Source organism: Quercus lobata, chromosome 2 (assembly GCF_001633185.2).
Source record: "Quercus lobata isolate SW786 chromosome 2, ValleyOak3.0 Primary Assembly, whole genome shotgun sequence".
Taxonomy (NCBI): Eukaryota; Viridiplantae; Streptophyta; class Magnoliopsida; order Fagales; family Fagaceae; genus Quercus; species Quercus lobata.
This window is the reverse complement of record NC_044905.1, coordinates 79904549-79916600: the sequence shown is the minus strand read 5'-3', so window position 1 is coordinate 79916600 and position 12052 is coordinate 79904549. Positions and strand designations below refer to the sequence as shown.

The 12052-nt window shown below is 35.3% G+C and overlaps 1 protein-coding gene and 1 long non-coding RNA gene across 2 annotated transcripts; both read left to right on the top strand.

The window, feature by feature from the left end:
- The first annotated feature begins 1290 nt into the window (after positions 1-1290).
- On the top strand, positions 1291-2010 carry LOC115976792. The gene is made up of 2 exons (XR_004088387.1): positions 1291-1403; positions 1568-2010. It is a non-coding gene; the product is annotated as an uncharacterized LOC115976792 (long non-coding RNA).
- Positions 2011-4124: 2114 nt separating this feature from the next.
- On the top strand, positions 4125-6640 carry LOC115976791 (pentatricopeptide repeat-containing protein At5g39980, chloroplastic). Its single transcript, XM_031098280.1, has one exon. It carries the CDS (start codon positions 4350-4352, stop codon positions 6417-6419), a length of 2070 nt encoding a protein of 689 aa, XP_030954140.1. The 5' UTR covers positions 4125-4349; the 3' UTR covers positions 6420-6640.
- The last annotated feature ends 5412 nt before the right edge of the window (positions 6641-12052 follow it).

Genomic DNA, 12052 nt, shown 5'->3' with positions numbered 1-12052 from the left:
AATTTTCGCAGGCCTAAAATAAATTCCCTCGTATATGTATGGGCCTATACATTATACCAATTTGATATAATTCATATCATATACCCATGTATATTGTATGCTGCATGTTAATTCTCTAATACGTTGATAAGATAATTTTTTTTTTTTTTTTTGTTCCAATTTAATACATACTAAACCATTAAAAATTGTGACAGCTAAATCCAAAATGCGTGAAAAAAAAAATTAAAAATGATCAAATTAACTTTGTCCCCTCTTTTGAGATAAGTAGATAGTGAAAGAGGGAATGTTGGATATATATATATATATATATATATATTCAAACTACAAATATGAAGCATCACAAAATATGTAATTACTATTGGTTTCATCAAATCAGGGTTAGCCACGCCTTTTGAGAGGCCAATCATTGTGCGGACATACTTGCTAAAGGAGGATGTTCCCTGTTAGAGAATTTTGTTGTTTTAGATTCCCCTCATGAAAGTTTATATGTAAATTTAAATTTGGATACTTCTAGTTTGTACTCCCTAAGGCTTTTAGCCACTACTTCGCCGTTTTTGGCTAGTTAATATTATTTCTTTCCCCTTTTAACCTAAAAAAAAAAAAAAAAACTATTGGGTTATTATTTGAATCTCACTTTGTCTAATCTTAAAGCTTAAAAGGATGATAAAGTGTATTGGAAAATTATCTAATTCATCATAAAAAAAAAAAATTTAATTGCAATAAATGAATTCAGAGTTAATCAAATCATTGATTTATATTTAAAATTAAGACTCCATGAAAGCATGTACTTTTTTTTTTTTTTTAATTTACAAAATGTACTAATAAGTTCTTAGAAATTATCTTCTTAAAAAAAAAAAAAAATCTTATAACACTTGGTCAATAAGTTTGAAAAAATATATTTCCTAGCAATCCTATAGATTATATTTCTTTTTTGATTGGCTTTCACAAATAAATATTTGTTGGGTCATGTTAATAGTTGCTCTTAAGACATTTGTTAATGGATTATTCTCTTAGAAGAAGAAAAAAAACTGTCAATATTTTTTTTTTTTCATTTTCTATAAAATCTTTCTTAAAATGGTTTACTTACAAATGTACTTAGGACATTAGCTAAATTTTCCTATATTTGTTATCATTAAAAGAGAAAAAGTATTCATCAAAAAAAAAAAAAAAGAGAGAGAGAAAGTAAACGTCTCAACCCAATGATCGTGAAAGAACTGAATTTCAAAAAAATAGAAAGACTATTTAGTTGTGAGAACTGAGAAGGTTATTGGTAAGGCCTAAGGAGACTAGGAGAGTCGTCCTGACTCCTGATTAAAGAGAAGCTTACGGCAAAACTGATGAAAGGGTCGAAGTTGTCCTCTCTTTTCCTTATCAACTACTCTCCAATGCAAACTCAATTACCAGTAAGTTTCATCTTTCATATTCGAAGAAGGTATTTTAGAACTTTGAACATTGACCATGTTTATATGATCGTTCCCTATCAAACTATTTGACGGAAAAATCCCCTAAAAAATGTTAGCAACTTCATTGTATTGTATGAGTAATTTCATTGTGTTATTCCATGAAGATACAGAGAAAGAGCCTCAGCTTAATTTTGGCCTATAAGTATGAGAGGCAAGGAAAAGAGAAAGCTGTAAGGAAGAAAGTGAAAGGATTGAGAGATTCCGGTCATAGGAGAGATGACAGTGGCTGGGTTACATTATGTATGCATAGTCTCAGCTAGAGCCATCCTTCTGTGACATGAAACCCTTCAATTGCTTCTAAGTGTGACACAAAGAATGATAGATGATGATTCAATTGAGATGGGAAAGAGAAATGAGGTTTCAATGGAGCTTCCTGTTTCAAGAGAGGTGGTACCTAGTGCTCGAAATACAGCAACAGGCACCACCTCCTTGGACGGGATCTCCACTCCAACCTCAACTGTGCATTGCTTCCTATGGACATTTCGCATGTACGTCTTTCTTCTTATATCGATTAGTATTTTAATCTATAATGTCCACTTTATGATAATTAGTTTTTTATCATTAGATTGAAACTCTAATTGGTTGTTTGTATTGGTGGGGTTTGAACCGTAACATGTCTATTGTGAACAAGAAAAAGATGCTTTTTTTTTTTTAAATAATTTTTGAGAAGAAGAAAGAAAGGCTTAAATATTTTTTTTTGAGATAGTTTCAATCTATGGCGTCTGCTCCCAATGATAACTTTTTATCATCAGACCGAGACACCAATCGGTTTTTGGTGTAAACAGGGATTAAACTCTAGATCTCTTATTCAACCATCCGAAATATTATTAATAGAGCTAACTGGAACCCACTAACACAATATTACTTGTTGTTCAACCATCATAGACATTCCTATGAACCTCAAATTGCTTAAATAGAATGTATAAGTGACTGTCAGAATTTCAATTTAGGGGAAAAATTTATGAATGACACACTATTAACACACATGCATGTTAACAATTGCATCCGAATGTATGTGACAGATTTCAAAAGTAAAAAGCTATTCATTTGAAAACTATGTCAAATTATAATGCATGAAAACCCATAAAGGTATAAAGGTATTATATTCATCATATAAACCCTATTTTTCTCAAATTCAAAATTCTACTTACCAAATATCAATGGAATGATTTTTTAGTAGTTAATTAAATAAGTACGCACAAAGTATTAACTATTTAATTATGTAAATTTTTGTTATTTTGGTTACTATACAATCTAAAATGTTCAAATTGTTATAATTTAAAACTATACTATGAAAACTTAGATGAAACTTCCTAGTTTAACTTGAAAATGATATCATACTCCACAACTTATATAATTACTCTACAGTTAATATGTAATTATCTCCATAATTTATTATATATGCACCAATTTTTTTATCAAAGAGAATAAATTATTAAAAGATGAATGAGATCTTATTATCTTTCCTGCTAGCTAATATTATTTTTCTTTTAATTATAGGTTTTGAATTGTAATATATATTGAAATATGTATATATATGTATATATTAGATTGTTGATGTGATCACAAACGGCCAAAAAAAAAAAAAAAAAACGTTTATTGTCATATTAACAAAAACTTTTTTTTTTTGTCATTTGTCACATTAACAATTTTCATTCAAAAGATAATGACAGTGAGTCAATGATTAAATTGACATGGCAGTGAAAAACTATAGACAAAATTGACAAAATTGAAAGACTATGGACTAAATTAAAATATGGTGTAAATGATAGAGACCAAATGTGTAGTTTACCCAATTTTATAATTATTAACAAAATTTAAAAAAAATAATAATAATATCTTGTTAAAAGTTATCAATTAGTAGCATGAATTAAAATTACGATTTTTCATCCGATCCAATTTATGAAATACACTCCCAATTATTTCCCTTTTTTCTTTTTTTCTTTTGCAAAAGTGTACGTACTATGTGTGTAAGTGTGTTAATAGACACTTAAATCTTAGAGTGGCAATTCATGTTCGCGTGTCAGGTTTGTATTGTGTCAACTCATGATTATCCGATTATATGAGTCAACACTAATCTGACATATTTATTAAACGGGTCATGATTCATCAACCTATACGACCCATTTATTAAACAGGTCAGTCGTGTCGACTTATTTATCAGATGTTATCAAAATGATAAAAAAATTATGAAAAAACAAACAAATAAATATTTTTAATGTAAAATTCAAAACTAATGAGTAACTATATCACAAATAATCATTCAAAACTAAAGCATGTCTCAATATCATAAATAATCAATTACAATATGTCAAAAAAATATATCACAATAATAATAAGTTTATATATCTAGGGTTTGAAGTGTATATTGATAAAATTTTATTTAATTAAACGAGTCAAACGAGTTTTATGAGTTGAATACTAACTCAACCTATTTATTAAATGAGAAGTGATATGTCTATAATATTTTTACAACAAATTCTAAGTGTCAGGTTGTTACTGGTTGTTATTATTAGGGCAAAAATGTAATCTTAGTGGTAGTTTCAAATTTGAACCAATAACAACTAACTACCTGTGATTTGTTGTAAAAATGTCGTAGACGTAGCATCTCTCTTTATTAAATAGGTCAATTGTGCCAATTCAAATATGATTTGAATCTATTGAATTTCAACTCATAACCTACTAATTTCATGTCGTGGGTTCAAAATTGGTTGCCACCCCTACTTAAATCTATAACCCACCAGCTTGGGCTCTTGGCTTTGAACCTACATTTTTGGCGCGGACATTAACTAGTAAACAGCGCATGAACATCACTGCCCTGGTCTCTAGTCCTAAACTCTTCTTAACTCAAATCTCTTAACTCTAGTATTTGTCTTAACAAAACAAATGAGTACAGTCTCGTTCTCTCCTGCTACTTCCATGCAATTATTAGATTCATTTCCATCTTCTTCTTCTTCGTCTTTCTCCGTCCCATCATTGCCCCTCATCAGAACCAATAATTACTCCACCATACCCTTCAAGAAGAAATCTAAAAGAAAACCCAGAACCCGATTGCTGTTACTCAAAGTTACAGCTTCTTCAACAGCCAAAGATGTGTGGCGTAGAACTCCACTTCACGAAACGGTGTCGTCCTCGCCTTCTCATCAGCACCAACGATACTCTAGAAAGAAACAAGAGCAAGTGCACTTGGATCACAGTGTGGACATGGACGAGCTCTTGGCCTCAATGGGTCAAACCCAGAACGAGCATGAACTGTATGCGCTAATGTCACCTTACAAAGGTAGACAGCTCTCGATTCGTTTCATGGTCTCGTTGCTCTCGCGCGAGCCCGACTGGCAAAGGTCGCTCGCGCTTCTTGATTGGATCAACGAGGAGGCTTCGTATTCGCCTTCGGTGTTCGCGTACAACGTGGTGATGAGAAATGTGCTTCGCGCGAAGCAGTGGGAGATTGCGCGTGGACTGTTTGATGAAATGCGCCAAAGAGCGCTAGCGCCGGATAGGTATACTTATTCGACGCTTATTACTTATTTTGGGAAGGAGGGTATGTTTGATTCTGCATTGGGGTGGCTGCAGCAAATGGAGCAAGACCGTGTGTCTGGGGACCTTGTGTTGTATAGTAATTTGATTGAGCTTTCACGGAAGTTATGTGATTATTCCAAGGCTATTTCGATCTTTTCGAGATTGAAAGGGTCGGGCATTGTGCCTGACCTGGTGGCTTATAACTCAATGATTAATGTTTTTGGCAAAGCTAGGCTATTTCGAGAGGCGCGTATTCTTATAAAAGAGATGAGGGAGGTGAGTGTTTTGCCAGATACAGTGAGCTATTCGACACTTTTGACAATGTATGTTGAGAACCAGAAGTTTGTTGAGGCATTATCTGTGTACTCTGAGATGACTGAGGTGAAGTGCCCACTTGACCTTACTACGTGCAATATAATGATTGATGTTTATGGGCAGCTAGATATGGCAAAGGAGGCTGACCGGCTGTTTTGGAGCATGAGGAAGATGGGAATTGAACCCAATGTCGTTAGTTACAATACCCTTTTGAGGGTTTATGGTGTGGCTGAGCTTTTTGGGGAAGCCATCCATCTTTTCCGGTTGATGCAGAGGAAGGATATTGAGCAGAATGTTGTAACCTACAACACCATGATCAAGATTTATGGGATGACTCTTGAGCATGAAAAAGCTACAAATCTTGTGCAAGAGATGCAGAATAGAGGGATTGAACCAAATGCCATTACGTACTCAACAATAATATCGATATGGGATAAGGCAGGGAAATTGGATCGAGCGGCAATGTTGTTTCAGAAGCTAAGGAGTTCGGGGGTTGAGATTGATCAGATTCTTTATCAGACGATGATTGTGGCTTATGAAAGGGCAGGATTGGTTGCCCATGCTAAGCGTTTGCTTCATGAACTCAAGCGCCCAGACAATATCCCTAGGGAGACTGCAATTACAATTCTTGCTAGAGCAGGTCGGATTGAAGAGGCTATGTGGGTTTTTCGCCAAGCTTTTGATGCTGGGGAGGTGAAGGATATATCTGTGTTTGGGTGCATGATTGAACTTTTCTCAAGGAACAGGAAGCATACAAATGTCATTGAGGTGTTTGAGAAGATGAGAATGGCAGGATATTTTCCTGATTCAAATGTCATTGCTCTGGTTCTGAATGCTTATGGGAAGTTGCGGGAATTTGAGAAGGCAGATGCTATATATATGGAAATGCAGGAAGAGGGGTGTGTTTTCCCAGATGAAGTTCACTTCCAGATGCTCAGTCTCTATGGTGCTAGGAAGGATTTTAAGATGGTAGAGTCACTGTTTGAGAAGCTGGACTCTGATCCCAATATCAACAAGAAGGAGTTGCATCTTGTGGTTGCGAGCATCTATGAAAGGGCAAATAGGCTTAATGATGCATCCAGAATTATGAACAGAATAAATGAAAGAAGAACTTGGACATGACCATTTTTAGAAGTCCACATCTGTCTTTGTGTCTTGTAAATTTTGCAAAACCATTGTAAAATGTATTCTTTTCTGCTGATAATTTTGTAAATCTTGTATTTGAACCTCTCATATCTCCAACACGTCCATCACATTGAGTTGTTCAGCTCACTAATGATCATTGTAGCACAAGGCAGGGAAGATGACATATAGTTGAATAGACAAGAACACTTTAAGCATCATACTTCTTCCAATCTTTATTTCAGGCCTATTTTGATATTTGCTGCCATATTTTAATGTGCATAAGAACTGACCTTACTTTGGCTTTTCCAAATCATCCTAAAATGGTGTATGAAGCACCTAATTAGTAATTACTAACAAAGTAAGAATGACTTTGGCTTTTCTAAATGATCCTATCATTGAAATTGAGTCTTGCTATATTGTCTGATCTACAATTCTATTTTTCAAAGATATTACCTGGAGGCTTGAGTAACCCATTAGTAGAACCTCAATTATTTTGCATATTATCCCTTTGATAGAAGCATCATGATATTTGTAAGAGAAATGCTCAGTGCCGGTCTTAAAATGGTGGGTTTCAGTTTGATAACTTCTCCTGCAGAAACAGAGCTTGAAATAAATGTCCTGGATTGGCTTGCTAAATTGCTTCAACTGCCTGATGATTTCCTTTCAGCAGGTAATGTGAAGGTGTAGTTCTTCTTCGTCTTTATTTCTCAAATCAAAGTTGTGTGTCTATTCTACTTGATAATTTGATATAGACAAGTAAGAAACAGTGAGGTCTCCCGTCTCCCATCTCCCTATGCTGAACTTACAGTTTTTCCTGGAAATAAAATATGCATTATACATTGAATATTTGGAAGTATTGGAATGGAAAGAAGTAGTATATAGTTTATTAAATCTAGGGTTACGGAGATTGCTGAAATGGTATGATATCTGTCATATGAGCAACTGTTATGGCAATTTTATATTTGCAGAGATGAACAAATATAGAATTAGGAATATACACCTACCTCAAGTGAACGAACTAAACTAAAGGAAAGGATCTTTGAATTTGCAGGATATATGCCCTATTTTTTTCGGGATTGGTAAGCAGTCAAAATATTTTTTTTACATACTGATGATGCGTTGTACTGGTATTGTAACGAATTTGGACTACTTTTGGAAGTTAAATTTAAACCTCAAACTTTTATGCATGTGTGTAATTGGACTAAATCTGCGTTTCCTGCACTTTTTCTGTTTGTTTTTTGAGAAAATTCTGACACAAACACAAAACTTAGTCAATGCTTTGAACACGATTTAAAAAATAAAAAATAAAATCACTTTTCCTTCTTATCTTTGAAATTATTCTCAATATTATTAACTTTCTCTATTACATGCATTCATCATCTTATCCTACATATTATTTGTCTGTATAAATTTTAGCACATTTCTTGTAATTTGAAAGACATCTCCGGTCAGGCAGTCACCTATCAGGTGCTTGGACATCTGAAGACTTGCTTTGTATTGCCATTTGTTTATGTCTTACTTCATGACCCATTTAGCTGGAGGAATATTTTTAGGGATTTTAATTGCACTAATTGGGAGGGTTCCACATTTTTACTTTTGCACTCATGCGTGTCAGCAAAAGGCTCATGAAGCAGCAGCACAATCATTTCAGGTTTTGGCCACTTTTATTGATTCTTTTTTTTTTTTTTCCTATTAATATTGCATGCTTTTACATCCTAGAATTTAATCCACTGTATTTTAATTTTTAGGCCACTGTACTTCAAACTATGCCACTTTATACTTTCTCTTGTTTCAGAGTTCCTGAAGCCATTTGTAAGAAATTAGACTCTATTGTCAGAGACTTTTGGTGGGGTCATGACCAAGGGGTTAGAAAGATGCATATGCTTCATTGGGATAAAATCTGCCTGAATAGAAGGGAAGGAGGTATTGGTCTTAAAAAATTCAGCATTATAAACCAATCTATGCTTGCAAAGCAATTTTGGAGGATAAGCTAGAACCCTGAGTCTCTTTTAGCAAAGACCTTCAAAGCCAAATATTTTCCTAGATGCTCCATACATGACTCTTCACCTAAACCCCATCACTCTTGGTTTTGGAGAAATATCATCAAACAGGGTAACCCAAAACTAAGGGAAGGCAGATGGTGGGTTGGAAAAGGTTTGGACATTCCTCTCAACCACCCTGATTGGTTCCAGTGTCCTACTCAAAACCTGCAGAACCCAAACCTACTCACTGGCACTGTTGCTGACCTTATAGACCATAATACTGGTGTTTGGAAAGCTGACCTAGTTAGAGCTGTTTATCCGTTCGTCCAATGTTCTGAAATTTTGAGCATTCCCATATCTAAGACAGGTGGTGTCTCGGATAAACTCTTATGGAAACACTCAAGCTCAGGGGAGTATAAAAAAATAAAAAAAGCCAACATGCTTTAGGAGCTCTCTCTCTCTCTCTCTCTGTATTTTTAAAAATTCTCTGAATCATGCCAGGGAGTGGAATATGAATCTGATCCTCTTGCTGAATGCGGAAAAAGGAAAATGGGAAAGGAGGACTAACTGGTGTTGTTGTCCCAAAAGCTCCTGTGTGGAATTCAAACAAAAGTTTGCATGCATGAAGGATTGTTCATACATCGGTGAGAAGCAGATTGAGATCATAGAAAGGATCTCCATGGATATATATATATATATATATATATATGGCTCTCGCAGTGGTGGCAGAATCTTCCGATTCAATTAAGCTTAGAGGTCTTGTGTTTGCTCTCTATTATATGTTGTAGGAACTATAGATTTCTGCTCATGTTTGTAACATTAATCATTGATGACCACCAACATCATAAAGCTATTGCAATCATGCTAAACAGTCAGTGTTTTTTGTGCTTTATGTCTTTGTGATTAGTTACTTTTTTCTTTTCTTTTCTTTTCTATGTAATATAAACTTCTTTTTGAGTTGAGGTTGACATGGAAGAATTAAGACATGATATGGATATTAAACTTTTGGACTTAATAGGCTTGTAGCTCAATCGCATAATCTGCTTTTTTTTTTTTTTTTTTAATTAGGAAAGCTAGGGTTTGAATCCCCCTTCTCCCATTTTTGTAACTATTGGGGTAAAAATAAATAAATAAAAATAAAAATAAAAAACCTTGAAAAGCAGATGCTTGTTGGTTTATTTTGTGCAGGACGATTGCATTGTTGGTATTGCATGCTCACCAATGGGGTGGGTTTTTAGGTTCTCTTTCATCTCTATATCCTACCAAGTTTGGATCTATAGCTATTAGAGGTCATCGCAAAACCTTTATTTCTGCTTCATGAATGGGTAACCTCTATTATTGGAAAGGTTTCTTTTGACCTTTTCTTGAACTATTTTTTTGTGTCCCTTTTAGTTGCTCTTAAGAGCAATATTGATCCATCACTTGTACAAGAAGCATTCTTTGGCAATGTTCTCAGTGAAAAGTTGCATTAATTGCAGGATGACCTGATTTAGTGGTCTCTACTCTCTACCACTATTCACAAATTTAATTTTGCGCATCGGGGATGAGAGGTGGACACCCTATCATTTTTAATGAAATCTAGAGTATGCATTGAAAGCAAAAAAATGTGTTTATTTTCTTATTCATCTAAATCTTCTTTGTCTACCTGTATGTAAAGATTTTGAATCTTTTTTTGGTAACATGATTTTGAATCTTAATGGTTTGATCATGTAGTGTTACATGTGCTAAAACTATAGGATTAAAAAAAATGCGCTAAAATCATATGAATGTTTTGCATTTTGGTTGGGAAAATGTGATTGATTGTAGTGTTACTTGCTTGTATACTTAGTGCTGAGTGATGGTAGAATAAAATTCTCAAATAAAGCAAGCAATTGCCACCAATACTAGCATATATAAATTCATGTAACTTCGTAAGTTAATGGTTTGTTTGAGTCCAGCTTTTAGTTTTTATCTTTTATCTTTTATGTACAGTTTTTTAAAATCACATTTCTTTTCTTATTGTTTTAAAGTACAAGCATACTTTAACACACTTTCAATAAAATAAAACAATTAGCAAAAAACTAAATAAATTGATGCTAAACGTATACTGTGTTGAAAACAAAACATACTAGCAGAGGTTTGCAAGGTCTTAATATCATTTTGACTTCCCGGAGTCCATGTTCAAACATGAACCTCAATTCAATGCTAGGCTTAGAGAGTACTTATGAGTCCATATCTTCATTTTTGCTGCCTAACATTTAAATGATGCCTCTTAGACTAGAGTAGTAGAGTGTGAAGTCTGAACCTGGATTGCTAATTATTCACGTCATTTTGAATCCCCACTATTCATGGTCAAATATGCACCTTAATTCTTCATTAGGCCCAGTGAGTTGAAAAGTCCATATCTATCCCCTTGGTTTGTATCATTTTGGTGCCTAACATCTTAAATGATGCTTTTATCCTAGAGTTTGAGCCTTCAAGATCACACTAATGCCGTCACGTTACCCATCTACCCCTTTTGTGGTTACTGCCATTCCCATAACCTACCTTATCCCTTTGCATCTAATCCTACTTTGCAGCTCTAGATGAAGTACTTTGTCAATCACCAAATTAACGAATAGCTTGTGTCCATTCTACCACTGTTTCCCATACAGGTTGCTTGCTCTTATAGATTGTTTTACATGTTTAGTCTCAAATAAATAATAGGAATGGCAACGGGTCGGGTTCGGGCTGGGTTTTTCCATAACCGACCCGACCCGCGGGCCAAGACCCACGGCCCGACCCGACCCGTTTACTAAACGGATTTTTTCCCGGGGCCCGGACCCCCCCTGTCAGGCCCCACGGGCTCCACGGGCCCCGTTGGGCCGTGGTACTTCAGGGCCCATTCTGTGGCCCAATCAAAAAAAAATGTTTGCCTAATATTGATTTTCTCAGCAACCAAATAGGAGGGGAAAAAGAATACTCAAGAAAACCCATTATTTTCTCAGCAACCAACAGATCGGAAATCCTTTTTTTTTTCATTACAATATTTTCCCATATCAAAAGCAAAAACAAGAATTAACATACAAACCCTAGGTCTGAACAATAAGACCCCACAAAATCAAATCAAACAAGCCGATCTATTAAACCAAAATAGCACTAAAACTAGAAATTACAAATTTGATTCTTTGAACAAAAAGAACGATTTTCACTAAAAGAACAAAAAGAACAAAAGCTTGAGTTCACGAGGCGAGGGAGATGAGAGAGTTGCGGCCTTGTGAGGTGGAGGAGGGCCTAGCGAGGTGAGGGAGAAGCAGCGACGTCTGCAGGCTACGACAAGGTGAAGGAGGCAGGGAGGAAAGACCAACGAGGTGGAGAACGGAACGGCGCCGGCGAGGTGAGGTATGCAAGGAGCAGCGATGCCAATGATGTGAGCATGGGAGGCGAAGCAGCGGCGCTAGCGGTCTTGCTCAAGTAAGAGTGAGGGTGAGAGTGAGGGTGAGGGAGAGAATGGGAGGCGGCTTGGGAGAGAATGAGAGGGTGAGAGAATGGGTCTGAGGGATTTAGGGGAAAAGTGAGCATTTATAGTTAGGGTTTTATTTTTTATTTTTTAATATTATATATACGGGTCAGGTTTGGGTCGGGTATGCCTAATACCCGGACCCAACCAGAACCTGCTTCGGGTTTTTT